We start from the raw sequence: 27,111 nt of genomic DNA, 5'->3' as shown, positions 1-27,111 counted from the left end.
TATATTTTATATAATATATCAAAGTTTAGAGTATAGATTAAAAAAATTATTCAACAGCTTTCTGATCTGAGGCATTCCTTCCTAAATATCGGGGTAAAACTCAGAGCCATGGTCCATGCTCTGCAACATCGGCTTCTGATCAAGAGACGACATCCTGCTCAGCATTTCGGCTGACAGTGCGTAACTATTGCCCGACTTCTCCTCGAACCAACTATCTAGCGCCCTTTTGCAATCGAAGTTGGCAATGGGCGGCCCGTTAACAGCAATCATCAAAAGATCACTGAGCTGCTCCAGCGTGAGCCGAGAGCGGTTGTTTTTGCGCACTCTCTGCAGGGCGCTGCGCCCCTTCTCACAGCAGGCCGATGAGGTGGGAAGGACTTTGAGGATCTGAACTATTTTATTTAGGAGGGGGAATCTCTGTTTGTATTTACAAATGTGACTGAGCAAGTCTTTAAAACCGTTTTTGGTATAATAATCCACCTTGAGTTCTCGCCACTCCATCAGCAGACTCCCTCGGGTGTCCATCCCCTCTCTGCAAACCTCTCTGGAAAATGATGGGACCGTCTCCAGGTGTTCAAATATTTGTACCATATCCTCCTTCCCATAGCTCATGAGCTCATCAGTGCTTCTGGGCCAAGCTGCGAGGTCAAATACCTGACAGGCCTTCACAAATGTCCGGCTACGGGAATCGAACCTTTGGGCTAGGATCACCTGGGTTTTCTGGCAGATCTTTTCTCTGATCGACTGGAATTTGGCTTCAGCCACCCGTAGGTTTTTCACAGCAATGCCATTAAAGCTTTCACGGAAGTTTTCCTCAAATTCCTGCAAGTACTCCCCAGGCGAGTCTGCTAGCCGGCTGATCTCCTGGATGGCCTCCTCTATTTTATCGTCCACCTGTGACACAAGAAGGTACTCCCCTTGGAAGACGTAGGCGAGGCGTGAAAGCACAGCAATCACGTCCAGCAGGAAGTAGATGAGTTTAATCGACTGGTAGTCCATCAGAAACTGCAGGAGGGCCAAGGCAATGGCGGAAGCATCGGCCCTTTGGGTCTGGCCGCTGACGTCTTTGAGATGGGCCACAACCTCAAGGTAGTCCTTGATTAGAGCGTTGAGCACATTCTGCTCCCCAATGATCCACTTCACTGCTCGAATGTCCCCCAAGAACTCGGTCTCCTCGCACAGAGTGGCAGCAGTGACCCTCAACTCGCACATGAGTCGGGGAGAGTAACGATAGAAACTGAGCAGTTGCTTCAAATTGTTTTCTAGCTCCTCCAGGCACGGCAGTTCCTTCCCGCTGATTGCATCCAAAATTTCCAAGTGGGGCCTGTGCACCATAAAGGGCAGGCAGAGAAGCCAGGGCAAGGTCTTTCTGATTGTCATGAACAAGTTGGCTCTCAGGCTGGCAGTAATGTTAGCACCATCGACTCCCAAGCCAATAGTCGGCTTCTCATCCTGCAATCGTATTCCCAGGCTGGAAAAAGCCCTGTCTAACGCTTGGAGGTAACTGTCTGTTGTAGAAAAGCCCAGTTCCTGAAGAGACAGGAATTCAGTTGCCGGAGGCCCATCACTGCTTGTGTACTGTACATAAACCGCAACTGTGTCTGCAAGCAAGTCATCGCTCTGCCCGTCCAGAATGATGCTGAGGAAAGGAGACTGTCGGATGCGTTCAACCAGGTCCTCTCGAAGAGCCCGGGCGATATGGTGGATTAAGATTTGGCAGTCTCCCTCATTCATGTATTGATCCACCACCTTGAGTTCACACTTTCTCAGTAGTTCTGCCAGAGGCCGAAAGTCGTAGTAGGGTCTGCCCTCCAGGGCCAAGTGGTAGGCTGTATTGAAGAGCAGGGTCATATTTCGGCACATCTCTTCTGTCTTCTCTGGGTGCATCCTGAGCTTGTAAAGCTGCAGGCACTTCTTGTGGAGGTTGCTCTGGCTGTGAAGCTTTATTGTGTGTATCTTGAACTGCTTTGAGCCAATGATGAAGGCTGAAGTCCGAGAGGATTGCACTGTGTACTGCCTACAGACATGGCACCACATTTCATTCAATGTTGGGGAGTACCGCAGAAACCAAAACTTTTTAAGCCACTCTTGCTTGAACCGCCGTATCCTCCGGCCCGTTGCAGAAGACATCTTGGAAGGCTCGTCTGTAGCAGCAATCATGTCATTGGAAACGGATTCATCAGCAGAATCCACCTCTTGGTCATCATCCTCCATGATGGTGGGAACAGAAATGATGCTTTCTGAAGCTGTAAGAAAAAAAAGAAAAAGGAAAAAAATATGGTTTTACAAAGTTGAACCGCCGTATCCTCCGGCCCGTTGCAGAAGACATCTTGGAAGGCTCGTCTGTAGCAGCAATCATGTCATTGGAAACGGATTCATCAGCAGAATCCACCTCTTGGTCATCATCCTCCATGATGGTGGGAACAGAAATGATGCTTTCTGAAGCTGTAAGAAAAAAAAAAAAAAGGAAAAAAATATGGTATTTACAAAGTTGCTGAGCTAAAGAAGCATCCTACTGGTGACAGCAGAGCATTGCCTGATGAGCTGGCCACAACTTGCCCTCTCCTGCCCACAATGCACTATGGGTAGAATTTCAGTCATGGCTTTGAAGGGAAAATAAATCAGTGTTTCTGCATATGAACTGCATATGAATTTTGTCTCCAATGCCATAATGGACAGCAAGAAAGGACATTATATCCTGGCCACTTGCACAATACATGATGTGACCCAAATATTCCCTTTGGTGAAGGCTCCTAGCTGCTCGACAGCACGTTCCTGGAGGAAATGAAATGTATCTTCAGAAAGGGACACATGGTTGTGCTAAGGCAGTGGAAGAAACAGAGAGGGCTTTCCAACAAGGGACACAGCGGGACATCATTTCATACACAAAGAACACACATTTCATTGTTACCACAGAGTCATTCAGACTTTCTTGGTAGCATGTGAGGCACTGTGGAGGGGCTTCCGCTGAAAGAGAATGCATCAAAAATACAGCAAACAAACTGTCTGCAATGGAATGTCTTTTTTATTGGCAGTGCATTATCGATTACAACGGCAACAAATAGAGCAAGTTGTCATACAGAGTCTTTCCCAGACAGTGTTTTCCACTGTGCCCACACCTGTGTCAGCTCCTGGCCCACCCAGTCACAAAACCTGACAACAAACCCTCCATGGAACCACATGTTCACCTGAATACTCAGAGCAAAACACTTTAGATGGGTACACAGCACACAGGCATCTCACTACTCTCCTTAGGCAGGGTTTGGAGAACGCTGTTACTCGGCAAGGCTTACCTGTGGGGTCCGAGAACTCTTGGAGCTCGGGTACCTGGGGCGCTAGCACAGGTGGCTCGGGTAACTTCCCAGATCTCAGCATGTCTAACTCGGCCTGCAGCTCCCGGATCTTCTTCTTCAGCCGGATGCAGTTGGGGCAGAAGGAGGTGGTGGGGATTTCGTGGGAGTTGCCTTGTGCAGAGGCCAGTGACAGCTCAGTCGGGCTGTCTGCTTTGAGTGACAGCGGCTCTTCTTCCTCATCTTCAAGGATGCCCACCTCTTTGGCTGAGCTGAAAGAGGAACCATGGGGGACCTTCCATTCCCCCTCACTCCGGTTTCTGCTGAGGTTCAGGGAGCCGTGCTGCATGGCACCGCCACACCTCTCAAAGATGTCTTCAGCCTGGTATTTAGATGCTTTTCTGATGGAAAGCGGTGTACTCGTTGCTAACTGGTTCTCTTCAAATTTGGCGGACTCCAAGGAAGCCTCCAGGACATCTTTGAAGATGAGGTCAATCTTTTTTTTCTTTGTTTGGGGGTGGGATTCCCCCTCGTCACAGCTGCGCTTGTAGGGGCTCTTCCCTTGCTTTAAGGTGATGAGCTGGAGCGGCCCCCTCACATCCTCTTGATTTTCCACATTCTTTTCTAACTTTTCCCTCTGCAACTTTTTGTCTCCTGGAAAGGAAAACGAGGGGTGGGGATTATCACCGGGAACCGAGCAACATCCCTCAATCTAAAACTCAAATGAAAAAAGAACAAAAAGGCAGGCTGAATCCCTGCAGGTCTGCACGTTGCGTTACAAACCAGGGAACTGACACAACTCAGTGGAAACCGAGGCTCGCGAGAGGAGGAGCCCTGCTAATGGGCACGTCTGCAAAAACAGAGACAGTCCTGGGTAGCCACAGCGGAGTAGGACCCACACACTTTAAAGAGAAGAGAAACTACAGGCAGCTTGTTTAACCTAAAGGTATAACCAACCTGCGCTGGAAGAGGACTACAAGGTGAATGACTACGAGGTGAATGACTGATTGCAGTGGAACCTAATGCCCAGAGCCCAAGCGCTGTTTCGGCTGGCTGGAAGACCTGTGCCTGTTTTGACTTGGTAAAAGGTATCAAGTGTACAGCAGTGCAGCGAGAGATTCGGACCGTTTCATGACAACCCCAGCATCTGTGCACAACACGGCACAAAGTTTGCAAGCCCCTTTACTCTCGTTCAGTTTGGAGGCTGCTCCAAGTAAAAATAACTTGCACTCTTAAACCCCAAGGTACTCATTGTCAACTGAGCTACAACGGGTGAATGCCCTCCAAGGATGGGACATCTAGCTCGTCCCGGTGGAGTCTAAGAGTGTGGCCATTCAGTGATTAAAAAAAAAACAATAATAAAAGCAACCTCATACAAATTATTAATTGCTTAAAATAAAGGGAATAGCCAGATTTCCTTACCTGGAAATTCAAAAGACGATAGGTTTGGCTCAATTTCCATCATTCTTCTATCTTGTAAATAACTTCAAGCATTGATGGCTTCCCAAACAAGACGCTGCTTTATGCTGATTTTTGGTTTTGTTTGCTTTTAAAGTGTATTCATGCTTTCATAAGAGTTACGGAGCAAAAGCTACCATTCCCTCTCTAAGGAGAGCAATGCTAAGAATGCAGAAAAGATGCAAGACTCGAAACAGTTAGAGTAAGGCACCGTAAAAAGGGCTGGCCCGAATGGCAGGGATTTTGCACTGGGTTTTGATGCTGGCTGGCAAACCCAGCCACTTCTTGAGTGAATCCGTAACAACAGATCTCATTTTCAACACATTGACGAGAATTTCTACGGGCAAAGCTTTGAGTCTCTGTCTTAGTATTTCCCACGTTATGGACTATAACGACTACTGGCAGAGGTAGGGATTTAGAGAATGGATTCTTCTTCTTTTTCGGTGAGTTTTTCCCCCAACCAACGGAGTGGTTCAGCCCTATAGACAATCTAGAAATCACAAGACGATCCCTCATATTATTGGTCTCAACTCCATTGATGAGGCAGGTCAGAAACTACCGACAGAAACAAAACCCAGGAACCATGTTATTTTTCTGAGAGTTAATAAAGTGTGCCACTTCACTCGACAGGGTCATCTGCAGGGATTTGAAACCTTTTAAATAGAAAGTGGCTCAACAGATTTTGGTGCCGCTCCCTGATCGCCTTCCAGTGCCCTCCCAGCTGAGGCTGTGATGTCTTGCAAGTCTAGCAATGGCCCAAGTGATGCTCCGTTTTAACAACGTCTCTGCGCCCCTTTTGCGAACGCAGGCTGAGCCCAGCTTGCCGCAGGATGAGCTCACCAAGACGTCAGGGGGTTTCTAGGATGGTCTTTGCAGCCGCATGGGTTTCTACCTGAGTGTGTGGTAGGCTATGGCGGGTCCTGAGAAGCCCAGAGGCAGATCTTCACCACACTCGTAGCACAGAGCAGGCTGTGAGTTACCGTTTCAGCTTACGCAAACCATGATACCATGACAAAACATGACTAAAGGCATGTCGTATGGCAGGGCAATCATTCGTAGCCTTGGTTCCCCTCCAGAGCAACTGCTCCAAGGGCATAGTCTTTCTCTTGCCATACTTTCAGAAAGTACTAGGCCATCTGGACAACTAATGTGTGCATGGGATGCAGCAAAATCACTGCAACCTGTACCTAATCACTCAGTGATGTTTATTAACATAAAAAAGCACATTCACACCGATGTTAATTCAGAAGTGGGAATTGCCCAAGTACAGCCATCAAGATGTAACACTGCAAGTGCATAATAACTCCAAGGTGACGGATGATAACCAGCTTTTTCAGGACATCTTGTCCACCCCATGATTAAAGAGGAGACACCTTTTACCAAGTCAAGGCAGCAACAGCAGCTGTGCAATAATATACATGGGAATCTTAATTAGAAAGTTATATTTAGTGTGGCTGCCCCTCTGAGGCCCTGCCATTCTGTGGCTAGGCCTGGAAAGAAATGCCCTTAATTAACTTCAGGTCTCAGCATTGTATAGATGAACAGATGCATTAAGAGTTTTTGCCTTCCTCTAAAGCTGACATTTACACTGACCTAAAGGACCGCCGGGTTTGTTCCAGCATGGCTACTCTTAAGATAAGATAACAATTTTTATCCAGGGAAGAATCAGTCTGACAAGTACAAAGCCTCCTGTACGTTGTATACGCACTCTAAGGTTGTGAGACTAAGGAGTCTCTAGCTGATGTCGCGCTGATCCCAAATTATCTTTCTGAAGAAAGAGGAGATAAATTAAGCGAGGAAAATGGACATACAAACACACCAAGGAAATCTTTCATATGCATACAAAATCAGCTGGAGCTCCCTCAAACAGGCTGCTCACAGGAGCCAGACAAAGCAGCATGTTCAGAAGAAAAACCTAATGCCTGTCTGTAGGACCACCAGCTTGGCAATCTTCAGGCCAGAAAGCCTTGTGACAGAGGAGGTCTGTGATCCCTGGGCTTTGCATCAGGCCCTTGCAGCACACACACGACATGACACAACACGACACATGACATGACACAACACAGCACAATCTTTCTTTCATGATCTCCATGACAGTGGTTACATTATTCTTCTTGTACACCCATCCATCCACGCCATGCAGAACTCTCATCCAGAGGTGCTCTGCTTCTAGAAATGCAGCTCTCCTTGCACAGCCTGTGCATCAGCTACTTCACCCACCACACTTGGTCCAACAAGTGTGGCAGCCCAAGGGGATCGGGGGAGAGGGTGGAAAGGGAGGGGACTCACCGCTTGTGAGATTTCTATTGATGGTCTCCTGGGACATACTATGCAACCGCTTCATGTAATCCTCACTGTACCAGACCCGCAGCTTCTCCCCAGGGCGGATGTCACGGCAGGCACGGAAGTAAATCCTCTCGCTGTGCTGGAAGGCCATCAGGTTCTGCTCCCTCTCCTCCCGGGAGATGATCACGTACCTGAGGGTGAGGTGACAAGGCAGGTGTGAAGCACAAACTTTTTTCCTGTGCCCCCCCTTGCACCAGAATGACAACCACAATGAAGCCAGAATGACCTTCAGAGAGAGTCATCAACACAGCCAGACTGGAAAGCATGGAGTTTTAAGTAATGGTGCGCAAATTGCCAGAGATACAGGACAACGAGCATGGACACCCAGGGAATACTAAGTCAGTGGGTCCATTTCTGCTGTGGAAGGGATGACAGCAATGTACATCCAATCTGAAGCAGTATCTCTGTCAGTAATGGTGACACAGACTCTCACGGGCAGAAATTTCTTTGCCTAGTGATGGAAACAAGGACTTCTGGATTCCCCACCATCGCTTCATATCCCAGGGCCCTCTCCTTTGTTCTCAGGAGCATCCAAAACCCTCTGCCTGTCTCTTTCCCAAAACCACCATCTTTCTTTTTAGCAGAAACCAGATTTCCTTGCTTCTCTCTTCTCGGACAAGCAGAATTGAGATACTCAGGGCAGAAACAGGGACACCTAATGTGCATGGGGGTATTCGCTGGTTGTCCAAAAGGAAACCAAGGACATGCCAGTACTGGAAGGTTTTGCACTTGGGCATTCAGCAGCATATGACATAAAAATACAAACAGCCCTGCAAGTCTCAGGAAAGCCCAGCACCACATTGTGGGGATCTCCTGGCAGTGCTGACAGAAAGATTGCTTTCTGGGCATGGGGTTTGTTTTCCTGACTTAAAACAGCTAAATTTCAGCTCAACGGAAATGTATTAATTCACATTCTAAACAACTGGCCCTCTGTGCAACTTGGTAAGACAGAGATCTATAACTAGGATCATATTATTTGCTTTCATACTCCCCGTGTTCTTGCCAGAGGACATGGAAAAGGCTTGATAATACCGGTTCCAGCTGCCACCAACATGAGCTCGTAACACCCACTCAGGACCAGGAGGAGACCCTGTCACAGTACGTACAGACCTGAGAGCAGATCTGAACAGTTCACAGCTAAAAGTTTTTCTTCTCTTATGCCATTTGCCTCTATTATTCAGCACTCCTGGCACAGTAACATTAACAAAGGTGAGCGGCATATGGCTCCTCTGACACCTGCTGCTACTAGTCCTTGCCCAAAAGTTCCCTTATAGCTCACAGGTATTTCTTCAGCTTAAGAAATCTGTCAATTTTGCCTTGAACACTCTCCCCTTCTCTGGCCATGTGCATGCACAGATAAAGACGCAAGCCCACCTGCATGTGATCACACCAACCCACACACATAAGGTCACAAACTTGGAGAAACTTCCCGCAAAACACAGAAAACAAGTCTGCAGTGTCTCAGACTGCCCGAGGCTCCAGCAATTCTGATTTTAATATTAAGCAACTGTGCATGTGCCTGCAATCAGCTCTATTTTTCCTAACGTGTGCTACACAGGATGCTCTGCAATCTTCAGTAATTATTTAAACAGCAGGCTCTGGCACTGCCAAAATTAGCTGAACATTGGCTTTTGTTAACCCTTATTTTACTTTTGATCACAAAACAAAGGAACTTTTAAACTACCAGTTTGTGTATTTGCGGAGGAACGGAGGCCTGGACCAGCGTGGTGGGAAGGAGGTCCTGCAACGGCACACAGCTAGTGCTGCCAGGCTGCCACTTCTGGGTGTTAGCAATCACTCCACAGAAGGTGTATCAGGCATTCAGACAGCCATGAGATACATAACCCTTGAAATAAACCAATGTGCTGTGGTCAGTCTGATGCCCTGCAGCACAGGAGATCCCTCCCCAGTCCAAGCAAAATGCCAGGATGCTTCCTAGTGCCAGCTAAGCAGAGCCCCTGTGGCCGCTCTGCATCCTGCTGCCCAAACATCAGCCGGAGCTGCCCCTGCAAAGGAGCCCGGTTAACTGCAGAGATTTATCACACCCAAGTCACTCACAGCTCCTTAATACAACATACAGGACTCACATACCCATAGCCAGTAGCACTGAGGAATTCATGGGGCAGTGGCAGGATGGTCCAGTGCATTCCCCACAAACGGCATTTGACAGCAAGATTTAGAAAATTCTCTAAAACACAACTTTGTGTGGAAAGGGGAGAGCCTGGTTAACTATTCTCACCAAGGCTCACTTTTATTACGAAGTATTTTATTAAGCATGAGCATGCTTTTCCTGTTCGCTCTCCTGCCTGTAAACCCCACCAAGTTTCTGCCTGAGTGTCCTTCTTCTCTGCTGCCTGCATCCTGCGGCTCTGGATGCCTCCCGGCATGGCGCGGAGCTGGGAGAGCGCAGGCTGGAGGGTGTGAGCTGCAGTATTGCTGCAGCCCTGCAGCACTGCTGCAGCCCTGCAGCATGCTGCCCAAGCCGCCCGCTCCTATCCAGCGTCCTGCAGCGACCGGCGCTGCCGATTTCACCAGGAGATGTGAAGAAAGCCCTTAACAGACAGTTGTGGAATAATCCAGTCACAAACATGTTTCTTCACAGCTGCTGGCAGCTAGTAACTGGTTTATGCTCCGAGAGGAAGCTTTACATCTGCAATACTTCCCTGAGGTAACGTAAATGTAACGTAAATGGAGATCATCCACATAAATGAACCACTTTCGAACCAGCACTGCCCAGCGCCGGCTCCAGCGACCCCAGGGGCACAAATGACATACATAGGTTACAAAGGATTGCATAAAACCCAAATTCCACCTGTCGGTCTAAGACACCTCATGCTGCTGCATACCATGGGTTAGAGGCAGGTGCTTTCCCAAGGACAGAGGAAGTCAATCCACAAAACAGCAGCCTGCTTGGCGAGGCAGGGGCACAAACTGCCTGCTCAGGAGAGAAGAGATTGTACCAGTCTGCCTTCACTGACGTATCTTCCCGAGGCTGAAGCGCTCACGTCCTGAGCAACCCTTCCTGTGAAGGCTGGAAAGCGGGCAGTCTCCCTCCTGTTGCCAAACACTCAAGCTGAATTGAGGCAAGAAGGCCACCTCAGTTTAGATGCCCAGGACAGGCAGGCTAGGCTGACACAAGCACTGCGTGCAGATGGGCATGGCCCCGCTTGCATAGCAGGTTTCCCAAGGGACCGCAATCCCCAGAGGAAGAGCAGGGTTGGGACTGCCATTGGGGCAGACCCAGCCACCCAGAGCCGCTCCTGTTCCTGCAGACAGGCATTGCCACCGGCTGCAAATAGGTCATTTCATGTCCTGCTCAGTCCCTGGGACGAGCCAGGCTCAAGACCACCACAGATCCTGCCCAGGCTACTCAAGACCAGCCATTGCACCAATGGAGACCATTTATAACCTATTTGCAGCTATTGGGGCTTGGATCAACCCCATGGCTGTTGGAGGCACAGCTCCTTGCTCCACAGGGCCACTTTTCCCATAGCCTTTCTAGCTAGCAGCAAAAAAACATCTTCGTCTCCACAGCCCACTCAGGATACCAAATTGCCAAGTTTTAGGATGGCCCAGTGAGCATGCCCAGAACGTCAAGGTATATTTTTTGGCAGCCGGGACCATTCCTCCCCAGGAGGGGAACGGAGCAGCCAGGAGAGACAGTGAGGATGAAGGAGAGCCCTGCAGCTGGAGGGAGGCTCAGGCTTCCGCCCCCCCCGCTGAGGATCCAACCCCCCCGGAGCCGCTCCTGTTCCTGCAGACAGGCATTGCCACCGGCTGCAAATAGGTCATTTCATGTCCTGCTCAGTCCCTGGGACGAGCCAGGCTCAAGACCACCACAGATCCTGCCCAGGCTACTCAAGACCAGCCATTGCACCAATGGAGACCATTTATAACCTATTTGCAGCTATTGGGGCTTGGATCAACCCCATGGCTGTTGGAGGCACAGCTCCTTGCTCCACAGGGCCACTTTTCCCATAGCCTTTCTAGCTAGCAGCAAAAAAACATCTTCGTCTCCACAGCCCACTCAGGATACCAAATTGCCAAGTTTTAGGATGGCCCAGTGAGCATGCCCAGAAAAACGTCAAGGTATTTTTTGGCAGCCGGGACCATTCCTCCCCAGGAGGGGAACGGAGCAGCCAGGAGAGACAGTGAGGATGAAGGAGAGCCCTGCAGCTGGAGGGAGGCTCAGGCTTCCGCCCCCCCCGCTGAGGATTTGCCCCATGCCTCCCCCCTGCCTGCTGGACCCTCCGCTGCTCACCCTCCAGCTGGCCCTGGGGGTGCTCCGCTGACGCCCTGCCAGGGCAGAGCACCGCAGGGAAAAGGCCACTGGACTTTCCCAAATCAACGTCAGGCACAGAGCCAAGGCAGGAGATCCTGCGCAAGAGAGCTGCCACCAGCCCACGGGGTGCCATACCCGCAAACCCTGCCTCAGCTCTCTGATGCCAAGTGCCTCCAGGAGACCCAGCATCTGTGACAGGCTTGTTACCAGTTCAGGCAAAAATTATGAGAGAAACAAATGACTCAACAACAGCTGTGTTAAAAGTGTTATATATTTATTGCATTCTTAACAAAAATACTTTTAAAGAGAGAATTTTTTCAGCATGTACAAGACATGGAGACACTGGGGTTGAGCACAGCAGTTTGCTTTGACATGGGCACTTACTTCAACAGCCAGTTAACATGATGGGTGCAGGACGAAGTATCCTTTGTGAGCCAGTACAGAAAAGCCACTCCACCGAGGGGTCTACACAGGGCAGGAGATACGTCCCCAGATCTGGGCCAATCTGTAATAGTCCACAGAGGAAACTGGGGGAGACATCAGGCAGTTTATAGTATAAGGTACTTTCTCCTGACCAGAGCCCAGCCTTTGGCAGTTTGCATTGAAGACTGCGCATCCTGCGCCAGGACAACGGGGTTCTCTCTCTGAATACATCTGTGTGGGCAAACTGATGGCAGCAACGATGCCAACTCCCCCCAGTGCCCAGCACCTGCAGGAGTCTCCTCCTCTGCAGACCTGAGGGTTCCCCGGAAGGGATACCCCTGGACAACATCAGAGGAGCTAATCCTATCAGTATAGCCGTGGGAGAACACTAGCAGGGACCAAATATTATAAAAATATAAAATACTACTTCTAATATATAGCAGCAGCACTGTATTGACTCAGAAAGCCTTTAAAACATATCACCATTTTTTCGGTTCTCTGTGATTCATAAATTAGATCCACTTCTACCAGATTTCCCAATCTACCCTTCAACTGAAGAGAGACTGTGACGTTTGCAGAATACAAATGTTACAACAGAAGTAAAATGACATTCTCAGAGGAAGGTGAGTGAGTACTGCCCTGGTCTGGCACCAGCACTACAAAGAACGTCTTCTGCATGAAACCAGCGTGGGTCATTCCTCAGAAAGGAGGTTTTTCTCCTTGCCAGACCTCTGCTTCCTTGAGCAAGGGCCTTTTACCGCACCACTAAAAATAAATTACTTGAATTAGATTTACAGAACAATTAAAAAGAAAAAAGGAAAAGCACGTCAGGAATGCCTGACACAGCAGACATACAGTGAGCTTTCCAGAAGAGAAGCTAGTGCACTATACTTTCAAAGGGCAGGCCAGACAGATTAAAGATCCTTCAAGATCATAGAAAACAAGCCATCCTTCTGCTATACTGCGCTGCCTATGTTCAATTTCCGCTGAAGTTTATACAACTTTTCGGCAAGTCTGTAGCCCAGACATGGCATGACGACAGGCATTCATACTAACTTGAATAGTTTCCTGCAACCCACCTCTACATACAATAGGACGGTCCGGAGAGCAGCAGAATGCTAACTGTGCGTGGGTAACACCTTGGCCCTTTTCCCTGCTGAAACATGACATGATAATGGTCCAGATTTTTCCAGAGATGGGGGCAGCATGGTAGGTGCAGATGTGCAAATCAAGCAGAAGACAGACATGTTGTAAAAAAGCTGCCACATATATGTTACCACCTGAGGTGACATTATTAAGCCTAGTTTCAGAATCAGGGTTGTACATGGAAACTTTATGCAGCACTAAAGCAATTCAAATGTTGTAACACAGTTCTTTCTTGCGTCTGTATGGGGAAAGAAAGCAGTACAAAACCAACATGTCTAAGATTTTAACCTACAGAGCTGTGAATTTAGATTGTAAACTCTTCACAATAGGAGAACACAGTACAGATCCCACCCTAAATAACACTGAGTAAGTGCAAAGTAACTGTACTCAAATTGACAGAATTGCAGCGACACAAAACCAAACTGTTCCCGAGGTCAGGAGCAGGCCCTGTATCTTTCCTTGTTTCTGTGCAGTCTCTCACATTTTGAAGAGGGTGCGGTGGTTCAAAACTGAAGATTATAACATGCAAGAAAATAATATGATACAATTCTCTTTAAATGTTGTCATATTATGAAATAATTGTATTTTAACTGCAATTGTGAAGGGTAGGTAGGGGTTTCAGACTGGAGCAGAAAAAAATTAAACTTTTTGATATAAGTGCATGTGGTACTGCAGGATCCGGGCACGTGCCACAGCAGCCCTTCTCAGCAGTCTAAAACCACACAGTGCTCAGATCTGTCCTCCTGTCCTCAGCATCATGCCTTCTTCCCTTCCCTGCACAAGCTGTGCTTTTACACCCCTCTCCCCAAACCTGTGCGTAAGTCACAGTAAGCCCTGGATTGCCCATTATTGCTGAACGCAAGATAAAAATAATGAGCAATAAGAGTTTTTAGAGCCATAAGGATGTATCTCTGCACAGTGCATATACTAATTTGCACGAAGATGATGGGAAGGCAGTAGTAGGGTAAATTTGTGGGTTGATTGCAAAGGGAGCTCTCTATTACACTGTCTCAGTAAATAATGTTCTACAGGCATGAGAAGAGATCAAGATAATGATTCCTATTGCATCTCTTAGCTTATAGAGCGTGCAAAGCACAGGGAAGCCAGTGAAAACTCCTACTCTCTATGAACAGAAAGATGTCCTACATCCCAAGCTCTGTAAGATTTGAGATTCCTCTTTGCTGTTGCAGAGGGCCAGCCCTACTATTCAGCTGCCATAATTCATACTGCTCTGTTAGCTAGCAGGGGGAAGGATGGGTTAGGGCAGCTGTTGACCTTCCCCACAGAGTACTGATACACATGGAGAGGCCACGTGAGCATGCAGCAGCTCAGGAAGCGGCGCCCTTCTTTACTTTATATAAAGCAGACTAAAAATGGTGTTTTCTCTTTCGTGACCTGGTAGTCCGTGCAGAAGGAGTCTGTTTTGGGGGGTTTTGGTTAGACTCTGCACTGGGCTCAGGGGGCTGTTTTGAGCAAGCTGCTTGCAGAATAGACCCCTGCATGACACTAGGATCCTGTATCCTATGGAAAGCCTGGACCCCATCACGGATTTCCGACAGGGTCTGGCACATCTGGCCAACCTGGCTGGTAAGGTCAGCCATCCTCTGACCAATGACATGCATGCTGTCTGTCATGTCTCTGTGAATAGCCACCAGCTCCTGGCAGAACTGCCTGAACAGGTCTGTTTGCTGCGTGTGGGAATGGAGAAGCTGGCGATCAAAGCTGGAGAGGGGCGGGCTCCTTGTGCGGGGGTGCGCGGGTCTGCAGGACGAGGTGGTGCGCGGGGATGGACGGTGCACTTCCTGCCTTTGGCTGGTAGCTTCCGAGTGCTCTGATGAGGAAGAAGTGTGGAGGAAGGAGGGCCCGGAGAGCTGGTTGACTCCTGCACCGGCCCTCTGCAGCGATGAGAAGCGGTGTTTCCGAGAAGTGCCTGGCATCTCTTCATCTTCGTCAGCTTAAACAGAAGCGGAAGCATGAATTATTAATGTGAAATCCCTCACAACTCTGACTTCTGTTTCATGGTATCTCAAAGCACATGGAAAAAGGGTTTTCCTCTCTCCCCAGTCTGCCAGTTGAGACAAGCCTGTAGCTCCTGATGCGTAACTCAACATGCACGTGCTGCAACGTTAGCATCTGGGTGACAAGCTTAGCCGTAAGAGGCCTGAAGAGCAGGCGAACCCAGTCAACCGAGGAGGAATCCAAGCTGCCATGGTATCCTGTACACAGCATTGTTCATTACTAGAAGATAAATCCATTTCAGACAGTAGCATAGCAATGACTCCCCTTCCCCAAAACCATAACTAGCTAGAATACTTCAACATTTTGGAGGGACAAAGGCTCCTGGCCTTTGGTCCAGTCTCAGAATATCCTGATACATTTGGTTCCTCACACCAAAACCCTGCTCCTGTGTCATTTCTTACATCCTCCATGCTGAGAAAAGCATAGACATAGTATATGCTGCTCACAAAGTCTGTACTGCAAGGCCACTATGTGGCTTGGCATCACTAAAAGAACCAGGCAGTCAGGCATAGCAGCAACAGGACCCTATATTAATCAGGCAAGTGCAAAACCAAAACCAAAGCACAACACCACGGGAAAGTTCTCATTAGCCTCATAAATATCTAGTGATGTGCCAGTTCACAGGTACAGGCACATCAAGTGTAAGAAGAGATGATACTTCACTTGTTGCAACTGCCCACTATCTCCTTGCACAAGCTGTATTCATTTTACCTCTGAAATAGCACAACTGGCTTCCAAGATAGATGCAAAGAGTGACCAAGTCCCACTTTGTCAGTTATTGAAGATTTTTGTTCTTGCTTTCTCACTAACAACATTACTTCAGATAAGAGAGAAGACCTAACGTGGTCGGACAGTGCCACCCATGAAGTGTTAGTTGGCTCACTTCCGAAGAAGTTATCCCCTCTTTCTCTCCTTTGTATCCCTAAAAGCTCACAGACCAAGAAGTTGCACCTCCACACAAGAAAAGCGTACGTACGCAACTGGGGAAAGCACCTGCAAAAAGCAGCTGGAAGGTGTCTGAGAGTTGTGGTGTAAGAAGATTAACTTAGAAAGCAGGGCCAGTACTTTCTTAAAAAACAGTGAAGAAGGGAGTCATTATCATCTACCTTTTTCACAGCTCTTGTGCTGAGCCTTCAGACCACTAGTGAGAAACCATTAGCAGCCTGGCCTCAGAGCATAAACACCAGTGACCACTGAGCCCCCTCAACATCCCTCTTGGAAGATGGTTACCATGCAGTGATCCGTTAGCGACTGGCACATGGTTCTCAGCTTGACAGCACTGCTGTTTTATTGGGGTGCATGCAAGATGAAGAAAATCCTTTACAAACTCTTTTTCATAGACTGGAGGTAGTTGCACTTCAACTACAGACATTCCCTCCCTTGTAGGATTAGTTCAGACTTATGACCCATTAAGAAAGTGGAATCTGAACAATGTCTACCCTTAGAAGACAGTATGGAAAAGGACTAGATAAACAGATAAGGAAGATGATCTTAACTTGGAAACAGTTTTCCCTCAATCCACCTCAACACTCCACGATCATCAGAGCAGGCTGTCTTGAAACCAAACACGGCAGTAGGACCTGGCTTGACAGGCAACCCAGCATCTCACAAAACACACAACACTCTTCTGGTGTCAAACTGAGATATGCAAGCATAAGACAAAAAGGTGTTAAGGCAATGATACTTACAGCTTGTTGACGGGCTGTCAACCACGTCCAGATCCGCTCTCCGGAAGCCGTGCATCTGGCGTGACGAATGCAGCGTCGACTCGATGGCTCTCTCGTGGGCGGTCAGGACGATGGCCGAGGGCCGCCCCGTGCTGCCGGGGCTGGAGAGGGACCTCTGCATGAATGCCAGTTTGTCCTTGGTCCTTCTCTTCATGTCGTCCCATCTGTGCTTAATGTCTTTTACAGATCTGGGAACCTGGCTGACTGATGTGATCTGCCTGGCTATGCCTTCCCAGATCTTGTCCCTGTCAGCATGGGATAGACGCATTGTCTCCCTCCCAAACAGCATGGCTTCATTTCGGGTCACCTCAGTGACCAGAATGTCCAGTTCTTCCTTGGAAAACTTGGGCTTCCTCTTTCGTTCAGCCATGTTCCTTGGGTTGAACATCCCACAAAGCACAATTGGGTAAAAGGAAATCAGCGCAAAGCATCCCCCTGCATCCAACCACTTGGCCAGTGCGGCACTGGGGCAGAGGAGTTCGGTGGGATCCAGCTCCCCCCACCCGCAACAACCTCTCAGTTTTCCTCAATCGCACCAGGAAAAGTCAGCCGTTTTGTTTTTAAGAGGCAATTTTCAAGCTTAAGAAAAAAAACACCAAGCAACACTAGTGTGAAGGAGCCTTCTCAGCTTTACAGTTAAAATGAAATTTTACACTTCATCTGATGCCCTGACTTACGTATGAGAATTTCAGCACAGCCTCACATCACTTGCTGCAGTTTGTGCACAGAAAAAAACATGAGAACTCGCAATCACGTTGATGAATTAGCTTCTAAGGTGACATTGCTCAAAAATGGGTTCTTGAGGAAATTTAGAGGCCTGAAACATATCTTACTGTTCTGCCTGGCACAACAAGCAACAGAAACTTTTACACCACCCTTTCTGTTAAAACTTGCAGGATGTCATGCAGAGGCTACATCAATTGGATTTTTTTCAAGGGAGGGAGATCTCGACTAGACTCATGGGCAATTTCTGCAACTCACTTTTCCTAAGGAAAAGTCTTTTCTTCAGCACCAGGGGAACTGCACATCCAGTGTTTGTCTGCTTCACAGCAAGCTCTTGTTTCACCCAGAAGTGGTTGCCATTTCCTATTATTCTCAAAAGGAATGAGGCCACCCACTCGCTTTTCGGCCAGGCTTTGCTGTCACTGCCGCTGACAGGAGCCTGCTCCCAGTTTCTGGTGCTTCAAACAAAAAACTTATAAGCCTCAGCCCGTTGAGAAGAAGAGGCAGCCATCCTGAGCACGAGCAGTTTTGTCCAAAGAGGTGTGTGTGTATGTGTTAATTTTTCCAGTCACAATAGAAGGAAACTTTAAAAATAAACAAAACGTTAGTCCTAAATAGGGCTTTTTCGGGGTAGGGGGTGGGGGGAGAAAGAAGACGGCAGATCTATTCAATAGGGAAGGAGAAAACAAACTGCATGAACATGCAGTTTTGCACTTTAACAAGGTGGGACCGTGGACAGGGGAATAATACGCAGCCTGGGCAGTGGACACCTGTGTATAAGCACACAGAACAGCACAGAAGGGATCAGAGGCCACGGAGGAGCAGAACTGCTGGGAAAACTTAGTGTATGCCTTGATTTGAATTACAGCAGAGTGAAGTAAAATGCCAAAATGGTTATTCTAGTGCTACACATTACGAAAGACTGCTTTTACACATCTTCAAACAATTAAAAGCAGGGATGTTGGGAACTTTTTTGAAAGAGGTCAACCTTTTTGGTGCTCACGTCATACAGTTCCTAATATTTAAAAAGGAAGTTCTCAGATAGAAATCTACATCAGCATGGAGTTATGATGGAGAACACAACACTCATCTGAGGTAGAAGACTTCCATGTTAATATAAACGACCCCAAAAATCTGTCACTACAAGCCTAGAAAATTAATGTTTAAGAATGATATTAAGATGTAACATACAAGAAATAAGACATCTTAATGGTTAGGACACCTAACAACTGTAACTCTGAAGTGACACCACGGGAGGGGAAACCTACTGGCTTCCCCATGTGTTAGTTTTCTTTCTGCTTATGGTCCCAAATTAAATGAAACCAAAGATGCTATCTGCTAGTACTACTAGCTATTACTAGCTAGTAATATTTATTACTAGCTAATATTTATTACTGGCTAGTAATATTTATTACTAGCTAGTAATATTTTATTACTAGCTAATATTTATTACTGGCTAGTAATATTTATTACTAGCTAGTAATATTTTATTACTAGCTAATATTTATTACTGGCTAGTAATATTTATTACTAGCTAGTAGTAATATTTTATTACTAGCTAAGCTAGTAGTACTAGCAGATAGCATCTTTGGTTTCATTTAATTTGGGACCTACTGTTAGCATCTTTGCAGTTAGGGGAATAAACTCCAGCTGGGATAGCTCAGACCCTCCTCTTCCAAAAAACTACATTTAATCCTCAAATCTTGGCTGAATGCCCTATCTCTTGCAGGCAAACTTTAGCCACCTCAAAATACTTTCTGAAAAGTTGGTATAAGCAAAGGCCTCAGCATTTTTCCCATTTGCCCAACGTTTGTGATGGCTCTGCTGGTACCTCCTCAGAGGTGGGTGCCTTTCAGCGCTGCCGTGGCCCAGCGGAAGAGAGGTGGTCTGGGGTGCTCTCATGTGAAAGGTGCTTGTGGGCTGCAGACTAAGAAAAACCTACAGAGTGACCCTTGTCAGATGTCATTCTAGTTTCTCCTTAGTGCTGTTACGCTGCTGTTTAACGAATCTCACTGACACTGCTGCCCTCCATCGGGGTAAGTGTCAGAAGCTGTTAACCTTGGTCAAAGCTAGAAAACCAGTAGGAAATGCTGCTCAAATACCGGCCACATACAGGGAGAGCTGGGAGCTAAGTGCACAGATGCATTTCACTGGGACAAACGTAAATGTATCCTTGAGATACTGTTTTGGTGGAGCTTCATTTATGGAGGAGCGTTTAGGGAAAATGGTAATGAAATGATGGAGAGCCAGCAAAGTGCTTGCTACACTGACCTCAAGGAAAAAAAACAACCCAAACTTAAAAGGAAAAAGGAGTTCTCCTAGTTGAACACTGGAAGGAGGGAAAAGGCTATGTGGAACATTGAGCAAGGGAACATTTACGGTTTGATTTTTATCACATTCAGCAAAACTGGACTTCATGTATATTCTCCGCAGGTACCCACGACTGCACAGTATCATCAGTGCCTCCATGTGGTGGAAACAAATCTCTGCTGACAAGCTGCTCTGGTGAAAAGGAGTAACAGTATTTTGCAAAATGCCCCTGGGTAGAGGTGAGCTTGCAGAACAGAAGTCTCTCCAGAGCTTCTCAGAGCCGCTGGCGGGGTCAGGAAACCTGCGCCCTCTCTTCTCTGCTGAACCCATGGCTGCTGCCACTAGCAAAGCTGCACCGATGGGGAATTAGAGCCCTTTTTGCTCTTCCCAGACAGGGTATCCCATCAAGTGCACTTAGGACAACCTGTGGTAGACCTGGATATTCAGATTTCAGGGTCTCCCCTCATTTGCTCCAGCACGGCTTGGGTCAAAACTATTTAAGATAACTTAAGTATTCCAACAGCAAATTCACAATGCAAAGAGTAATGAGTTCTGGCCAGTTTTAATCACGAATTCAATTAATGTTAGGCTCCCAGCAGGCACATTAACCTCCTCCTTATAAAAATGCAGACAGTATTACTGTCAGAGACATCTTTTTCCCCCTCATGCATTTCCTCTAGCATGCAGGATGCCTCTAGGAGCAGTCACTGATATTTGGAAGTACCTCTCTGGGGATGCTGTGTGGATTTTAGCAAGCTCCAGAGGAGCCCCAGCTTTGGGTCTGCAAATTCACACCTCAGCCCAGGTCAATCTGAAAGTGCAAGACTGTACAGGTATTTCTTTAGAAACACACGTGATGTAAACTATGTGAACAGCGGGCACTTAATGATCACCCCACAAAGATATCAGCTGACTCCACTTTTCTTGGCCTCTAAGAAGAAAGCATATAACCACTTCAGAGCCCTGGGGAAAATTTTTTTTACAGTGGTCATAGTCCTACAGTACTTTAGGATCCCTTTTGCTCTGCATAAATTTCACTCTGTAATGCATAAGAACATTTGCTCCACTTGCTGCAAGGTAATAGAGACCAGTTTATGAAGTTCAACAAAATGACCTGTGCATAGGCTGGTGGCTTCTACTCCCCCTGAACACATGGGCAGCCACAGTAACCCTGAATTTTTTAATATTTTTTATTTAAAAGGTCCTGTAAAGTCAAAACAGCAGCTCGGTACTTAAAAGATCTACTGATTTAAGTTGGTCCTGCTTTGAGCAGGCCATTGGAGCACCTGACCAGAGCTCCCTTCCAAGCTCTATTATTGTATGAAGACCAAATCGCTGACATCTCCATTATAAGGAGGCACAGGAAGACATACAAAACAGTCTTGCTCCCCATGACCTCTTTGTTACTATGTTTGGAGGGGAAAGGGGGCAGAGAAGAAGGCAAAGGAGAAAGAAGTGAGGAAGTCTTGCACCAGCCTTTTCACATGAGCTGAGGGAAAGGATGAATTTGAACTGTGTCAAAAGCCTGAGAACTCAGGTACTCACATGTAAGAAGGGATACAGACTATAAAGGCCAAAACTAGCCTAGAAACCCCACACATGAGGCACTTCACTCCAACAATTCGGTTAGGCACCACCAGTTTGCCGGTGCTTCCTATCCTGCATCTCAGTCTGGGCCAAGTGATATACACAGAGGGATGTTTCCAGGACTTTCTGAATTACTTTCATTTTTTGGTCAGATCCTTTTTTTTTTTAAAGGTCCCCAACAACTGAATAACAGAATTTCCTCAGAAGTAACCAGAAACAACAGCTGGTTCAGTGCAATCCTTCAGAAGCCCCAAGAACTTCCATCAGCAGCAGTTTATGGTTTGTGTCTGAGAAAGCACCGATTTCGCTTGAGGTTTGCTGCGATCTGTGGTAATCGGTCATCCTGAGCCCCCAGAAAAATAAAAACAGAGGAAGAGGTTTGCACCCATCCCTGCAGGTCAAAGCCATGGAGTTTCATAAGCTATTAGAAATGACAGCGCTTTACTCTGGACAGAGATGAAGGGTGCATTATTCTTGTGCCAGCGGCCAGCTTAGGAGAACATGCTACCAGCATTAGGAGTTTGTCTCGGCTGACTGACTGAAGAGGGGACGGACAAGAGGATGTTACCATTGCCATGCCATCTGCTACGCTTCGTACTCCTTCCTCCCTGTCATCCACTGCCCTGGGTAAACAGCCACTTGAAATTAAACCAGCAAGTGCTGCAGTGTACACATTGTCCTCAGTGGGAACATGAAAATAGACTCAGATGTGGTAGTCAAACAACAAAAACAATAGCCAGATCTACAAGAAGAGAGAGGAGTCAGCCCAAGCTGCCCTCCCCATGCCATACCCACCTACCCAGAGGGTGAGGAGATCTGCTTTGCAAAGCACTCCATCTGTGAGTGATGGCAAAGAGCACCATCTGAAAAACAAAAAGAGCGCTGTCTACAGCGTCCTGGAAGTACGGTTTCTGTGGGTAGTCTCCATGACAGGTAATGTCCTAGCACAGGATATCAAGTGCACCTCTGTTTGAAAGCTGCTAACAAACAAAACCAAGGCTTTTTGAGGACTACTATCTCCACTTGAACTGTCAGTCAGACTCTACATAATACTGCTATTAGAAGCAATTTTCAAGAGTAAAAACAGAAAGATCAGTAAGACTGGAATAGCCTGCACAGGTCCTTTGATAGGTCCTTCCCCAGGAGAGTTGCAAACATCGCCTTTCCACAAAACCGTAACCTCCTCGCCTTTCATGGCTGTACGGAATGGCCCAGACCACACTCGTCTTGAGACTTAACCATGGCAAATACAATTTTAGTTAAGAACATTCTGTTCTTTGGTACTGGGACCATAAGTAGTGCCCATTTAAATCCAGACATCAAGTTTATATTCGTGGCACTAGGAAGAAGAGTTCATCATAGGATTTCTGCTTTCCAAAACTGTGTTTTCCCCCAGTTTCACTGTCATCCAGATCGCATAAAGATCCAGATCTAAGCAGAAAAATCTCTCTCTGATTTTTGAACTTTGCAGTCTTTACTTCAAGATATATGTCACCCTACCTATCTGTCCACTGTACCACTGCTCCTTTTTGGAGTGACAGCTCCAGCCTCAGCCCAGGTCTAGCAAAATTTTCTCTCATCCAGTAGCGAACAAGTGTAACGGCTGGAATTCTTACAGAAAAATGAGATCCTTTGCTGAACTTTATGAACGTTAAGTGTCAGAACAGCTGCTATCCATGTGAAGACTCAAATGGAGCAAAAGTGGTGCAACCAGCTTTGACCAGCTAGGTCAGTCTTGCATCTACCTTTACTTCACGCTCTCTCTTCCCTTAGTGAGTGACAACTGAAAATCCTAGGCATCCAGGCCAACGAACCAGTTAATTCCCACGCTGCTTTACTCTTGTATGAAATGCCTTCTTCACAACAACCGCTTCCAAAATTCACCCCTGAAAGCAGGATTGGTCCTAATGTGGGACAGGCCACAATATGCAGCGATGTCCCATTCTGGTGACTCACTATACGAACAAGACACTTCAGTGTTTTGCCTCCACCTCCAGAAGGCTGCAAGAGCAACCTACATTTTGCAGATATATGCCAATACTTGAAGCACTGCATCATGGTTAAACATGTTCCCTTACTGCTGCAGTTAACAAACCAGAGCCAGCCCCACTCCTGGTTCAGTACTGACTGGTATTTGGGTTCTGCTCTGTTGAGACCTGGGGCCGGCAGAGGGAGCGCAAGCACACGCATGATTTCTGCGTTTGGAGCTGCAGCAACTCACTCCTGTTTTTCCCCAAACACATAAAGGCTGATGCTACCAATGACAGCCACCACAGACAACTGTTTTAAGCGAAGCCCAGAAAGGAGAAGGAAAAAAAAAAAAAAAAAGCACTTCTTTCAATGTCTGTCAAATGGGGAAGGACAAAAACCCCAAACAGAATAAAATGTTACCTTGGGGATAATGCAAAGCGTTTTGCAAATATTTGAACATAAAGTAAAAAAAAAAAAAAAAAAAAAAAAAAAAAAAAAGGAGTGAGACCTGTCAGCGTTTGTAAGAGTGGATAAATAGGATCACCTTTATCATTTGTCCTCATTCCAGAAAATAGCCATCCTCCATACACACATCCTTGTTTTAGTCCCTTTCATTGAATCTGACTCCAAAGGATTCTCATCACAATAAATACTGAAAGAGCACAAGCACACCCTTTACAGAAGGGGTTGTGGCATTTTGGTTTGTTTTTCTGTCACACAAAATAACAAGGAGTGTTTGATGGCCTCTCCCTGGAAGACAGGGCCCCTGAAGGGAAGGCAGAAGAGAACTGGACTCACCTCATCCAGTTTGCTTTGGTTTCATCTGTCCCATCGATGGATTTGTAGCGGTTGTTCTTATCAACGATCTGCAGAACAAGAGAACAGATGCAGCATGTCGACTAGCTGGTCCAGACAGAAGAAGGTCTACGACTCTCAGATCACTGCTTCAGTTCCAGCCTTAAGTCAGGACATGAAACTCTACGCCATGAATCTCAGCTCTCCTAGTACTACAGGCTGCCGCCCTGGATATGTGTGTGGAGGCTACTCTGAGCTGACCAAGAGGCACTTTCCTATGTACAAATATCCATAACACAGAACTATGGATGCTGCTGACAAAATTAACAGTCCTGAGATATAAAAGATTAACTTCCCTTTCAGGACAAGGCTGAGACACACATTTATTTTACAGACAGAAAAGCGTGAGCAGCATTTCATATCAGCAGCTCTCAATTTTTTCCCCACCTATAACTCAAGTCCCACATCTCATTTCTCACAATAATTACTACCTGTCGATCTAGTGACATCTCTATCTCACAGGCTAACCGAGGCCTGTAATACTAGGGTAAAAAAATATGGGTTTTGGTACTGGAGTCTGCATGTAGATCAGTTCCTGATGGACTGGATCTCCTCTTTCCTGGCCTCTTGGGCCACCTGCTCTGCTCAAGTGGGCTGGGAGGGAGTGCTGCAGGCCCATGACAGAGCTCTGCAATCTCTAGATACAATCCTTCCTCTGTCCTCAAAATGGTGACCAGAGCAGAGAAAGGTACTGGAGGAGCCCTCGAGGTTGAGTGGGGATGGAAGAACATGGCAAGGGGGAGAGGAGAGGCAAACCCTGCTTCCTACAGCTGTGAATTGAACTCAGGTGCCATGGCACCTGGTCTCCTTTCACGTATCTATACCCTTAAGCCGCTATTAATTATGGCAGGTCCATGTTTGCCTACTGCCCATGTGGGTCAGCAGAAGATCTTCGGAGAAGGGGAAAAGATGGCTAAGGTCTGGCTCCACAGGCCCACAAGTCCCCCAGCTCTGAGCTGCACGGCTGGGGCATCACTTCATTGGGGAGACACATCACTCACCAGCCACGAGAAGAATCCTGCGGACTTGTCCTGGCTAGAGATCTGCCCCTCGTACGGCCCGAAGATGTGACCTTTGGGGATCACCTCGTTCATACAGCGCACATCATTCTCCCCGGTGGGCTCTTTCACCACCTCCATTCCAGGCGGGATGGTCAGCGCTGCCCGGTCAGGGATGCCAATGGGCACTGGGGTGTCAGACACGAACACCGGGGGGCCGTGGTTCGGGCACTCATCCACGAAGTACTCCTGGCAGGACTCACAGACTGCGGGTGCGAGGGGAGCAGGGGTTAGGTTGGGCAGACATGATGCCTGTACCGGCTCACGCAGCTTATAGGACACACAGCACTCAGGACAGCATGCCCCAGTTCCCTGTCCTTCCCCCAAACCGGCTGAGCCCCTTCCTTCCCCAAAGCCTCCACACATGCAGACGCTTCACCAGCTGCTCACTTGTTTCGCCACACATCTTCCCAACAAGGGCTCTGCCCCAACCACGCCTGCCCGACCAACACCTGTGCTTGTGTGAGCACTGGTGCCCTACACAGATTCACCACCAATGGCTACACACAAAGGGAAAGGCCCCGTCACTGTCTGCAGAGACAGAGGTTGGGGGGTCCTTGCACACCACTGGTTAGCAGAGATGTCCTCTAGCCAAAAGGTTTGATTCCCCCCACACCAGAGGGAAACTAAAACAAATATGCCTGAAAACAAATACCCTCATCATACAGCCTTCATTCTGTGCTTGGGAAAGAGATAGCATCCCCAGGCACTTGCCCTGTGGCCAGACAGGGACTCAGGACTACAATTTGATATTTTGTAGGTATGCCAGTGTAACTGGCACCAGTTTTCTTTCCCAGAATATGGGGGAAGGGAAAGAGTTGTCATCTGCACAATGCTCCCTTCGCAGTTTCTGAATTCAAGCCTTTGGCTCTTGGGGTTTTCCCATGTGCGTTTTCATGTTTCCAGCATGCTTTCCACCTACCTCCCTACCGCTGCACAGCCCCACGATGGACAAGCTGCTTTTGTGCAACAGCTTCCCTATCAAATGTGCCAGTCTTTTCAGGAGAGCACGCAAATTTGTCCCTGGCTTTTTTCTTCCCTGCCTCCTGCCCCAAAGCGGCAGGGCACCGACTCGGAAAGACCAAACTCTATACAAGCGGCGGCATTGCTTTTCCCTCACTCACAAGACACTTACACCAGAAATCCACTTGCTGAAAGCTCTTGGTCATGATCAAATCCCGTTTCCCTTTCAGTTTCTTGGGCTCCACCTCCATGGACTGTGGGTCAGGCCTTCCAGAGCTGGGGAGGGAACAACAGAAAGATGACGTTAACCTACCAAGACATTGGGACGGCACACAGAGAGGAGCAGAGGCAACAGGGTCTGAACAACTCTCTTAGTCCCCACACTTGCAGCAGAGAAATGATTCAACCTGCCATCCAACCTGCCAAAAGCTGGTACCTGAGATGGCTTAAGGCTAAAGCCTACAGCAGGTGGTAGCTTCAGGTAGAGCACCTCCATGCATGGCACACACCAGGCAAGAGTGGCAGAGAGGACTCCCACCAGCAAAGAGGCAGCGCCGCTCTGCTATAGCCCGGGAAACATGCTGCTCAAAGACAAGGCATGATCCTCAATGCATGCCAGCACCCCAAGGCCTGACGTGAACTAGCACATGTAGCAGACACATGCCTAGCACATAAGGAGGTCACCACCCCTATTGCACACCTCAAGGCGGACCTCGCAAGGGAGGGTTTTAATAACTTTGAGAGGTTCGAGTGTATTCCTCAAAACCAACTTTAAGCTTTGAGGGGAAGTGAAAAGAAGAGGGTTAGAGTATATCGCACCAAAGCTCAGCTGCATACCAAGGCTGTCCATACTCCTGGTCCCGGCGTGGAGAGCAGGCCTCTGTTTTTATCGTCACCATCTCCCCTAAGGAAGCCTGGGTCTGGATCAAACAGTCCTTCAAGTTTTCACTCAT

At 47.6% G+C, this 27,111-nt stretch overlaps 2 protein-coding genes across 2 annotated transcripts; both read right to left on the bottom strand.

The window, feature by feature from the left end:
* Positions 1-81: 81 nt before the first annotated feature.
* On the bottom strand, positions 82-27,111 carry LOC103897460 (zinc finger protein 862). The gene is made up of 7 exons (XM_009277477.1): positions 26,996-27,111; positions 26,331-26,434; positions 25,139-25,401; positions 24,081-24,148; positions 7,038-7,225; positions 3,294-3,944; positions 82-2,246 (listed from the first exon to the last, which is right to left on the bottom strand). Exons 1-7 carry the CDS (start codon positions 27,109-27,111, stop codon positions 82-84), a joined length of 3,555 nt encoding a protein of 1,184 aa, XP_009275752.1.
* On the bottom strand, positions 11,646-17,079 carry LOC109279416 (myb-related transcription factor, partner of profilin-like). The gene is made up of 2 exons (XM_019471618.1): positions 16,653-17,079; positions 11,646-14,899 (listed from the first exon to the last, which is right to left on the bottom strand). The coding sequence occupies exons 1-2, from the start codon at positions 17,077-17,079 to the stop codon at positions 14,313-14,315; spliced, it is 1,014 nt and encodes a 337-aa protein (XP_019327163.1). The 3' UTR covers positions 11,646-14,312.

Source organism: Aptenodytes forsteri, unplaced genomic scaffold (assembly GCF_000699145.1).
Source record: "Aptenodytes forsteri isolate BGI_AS27 unplaced genomic scaffold, ASM69914v1 Scaffold146, whole genome shotgun sequence".
Lineage (NCBI taxonomy): Eukaryota > Metazoa > Chordata > Aves > Sphenisciformes > Spheniscidae > Aptenodytes > Aptenodytes forsteri.
The sequence above is the reverse complement of the archived record's forward strand: the minus strand, read 5'-3'. Positions and strand labels throughout refer to the sequence as shown.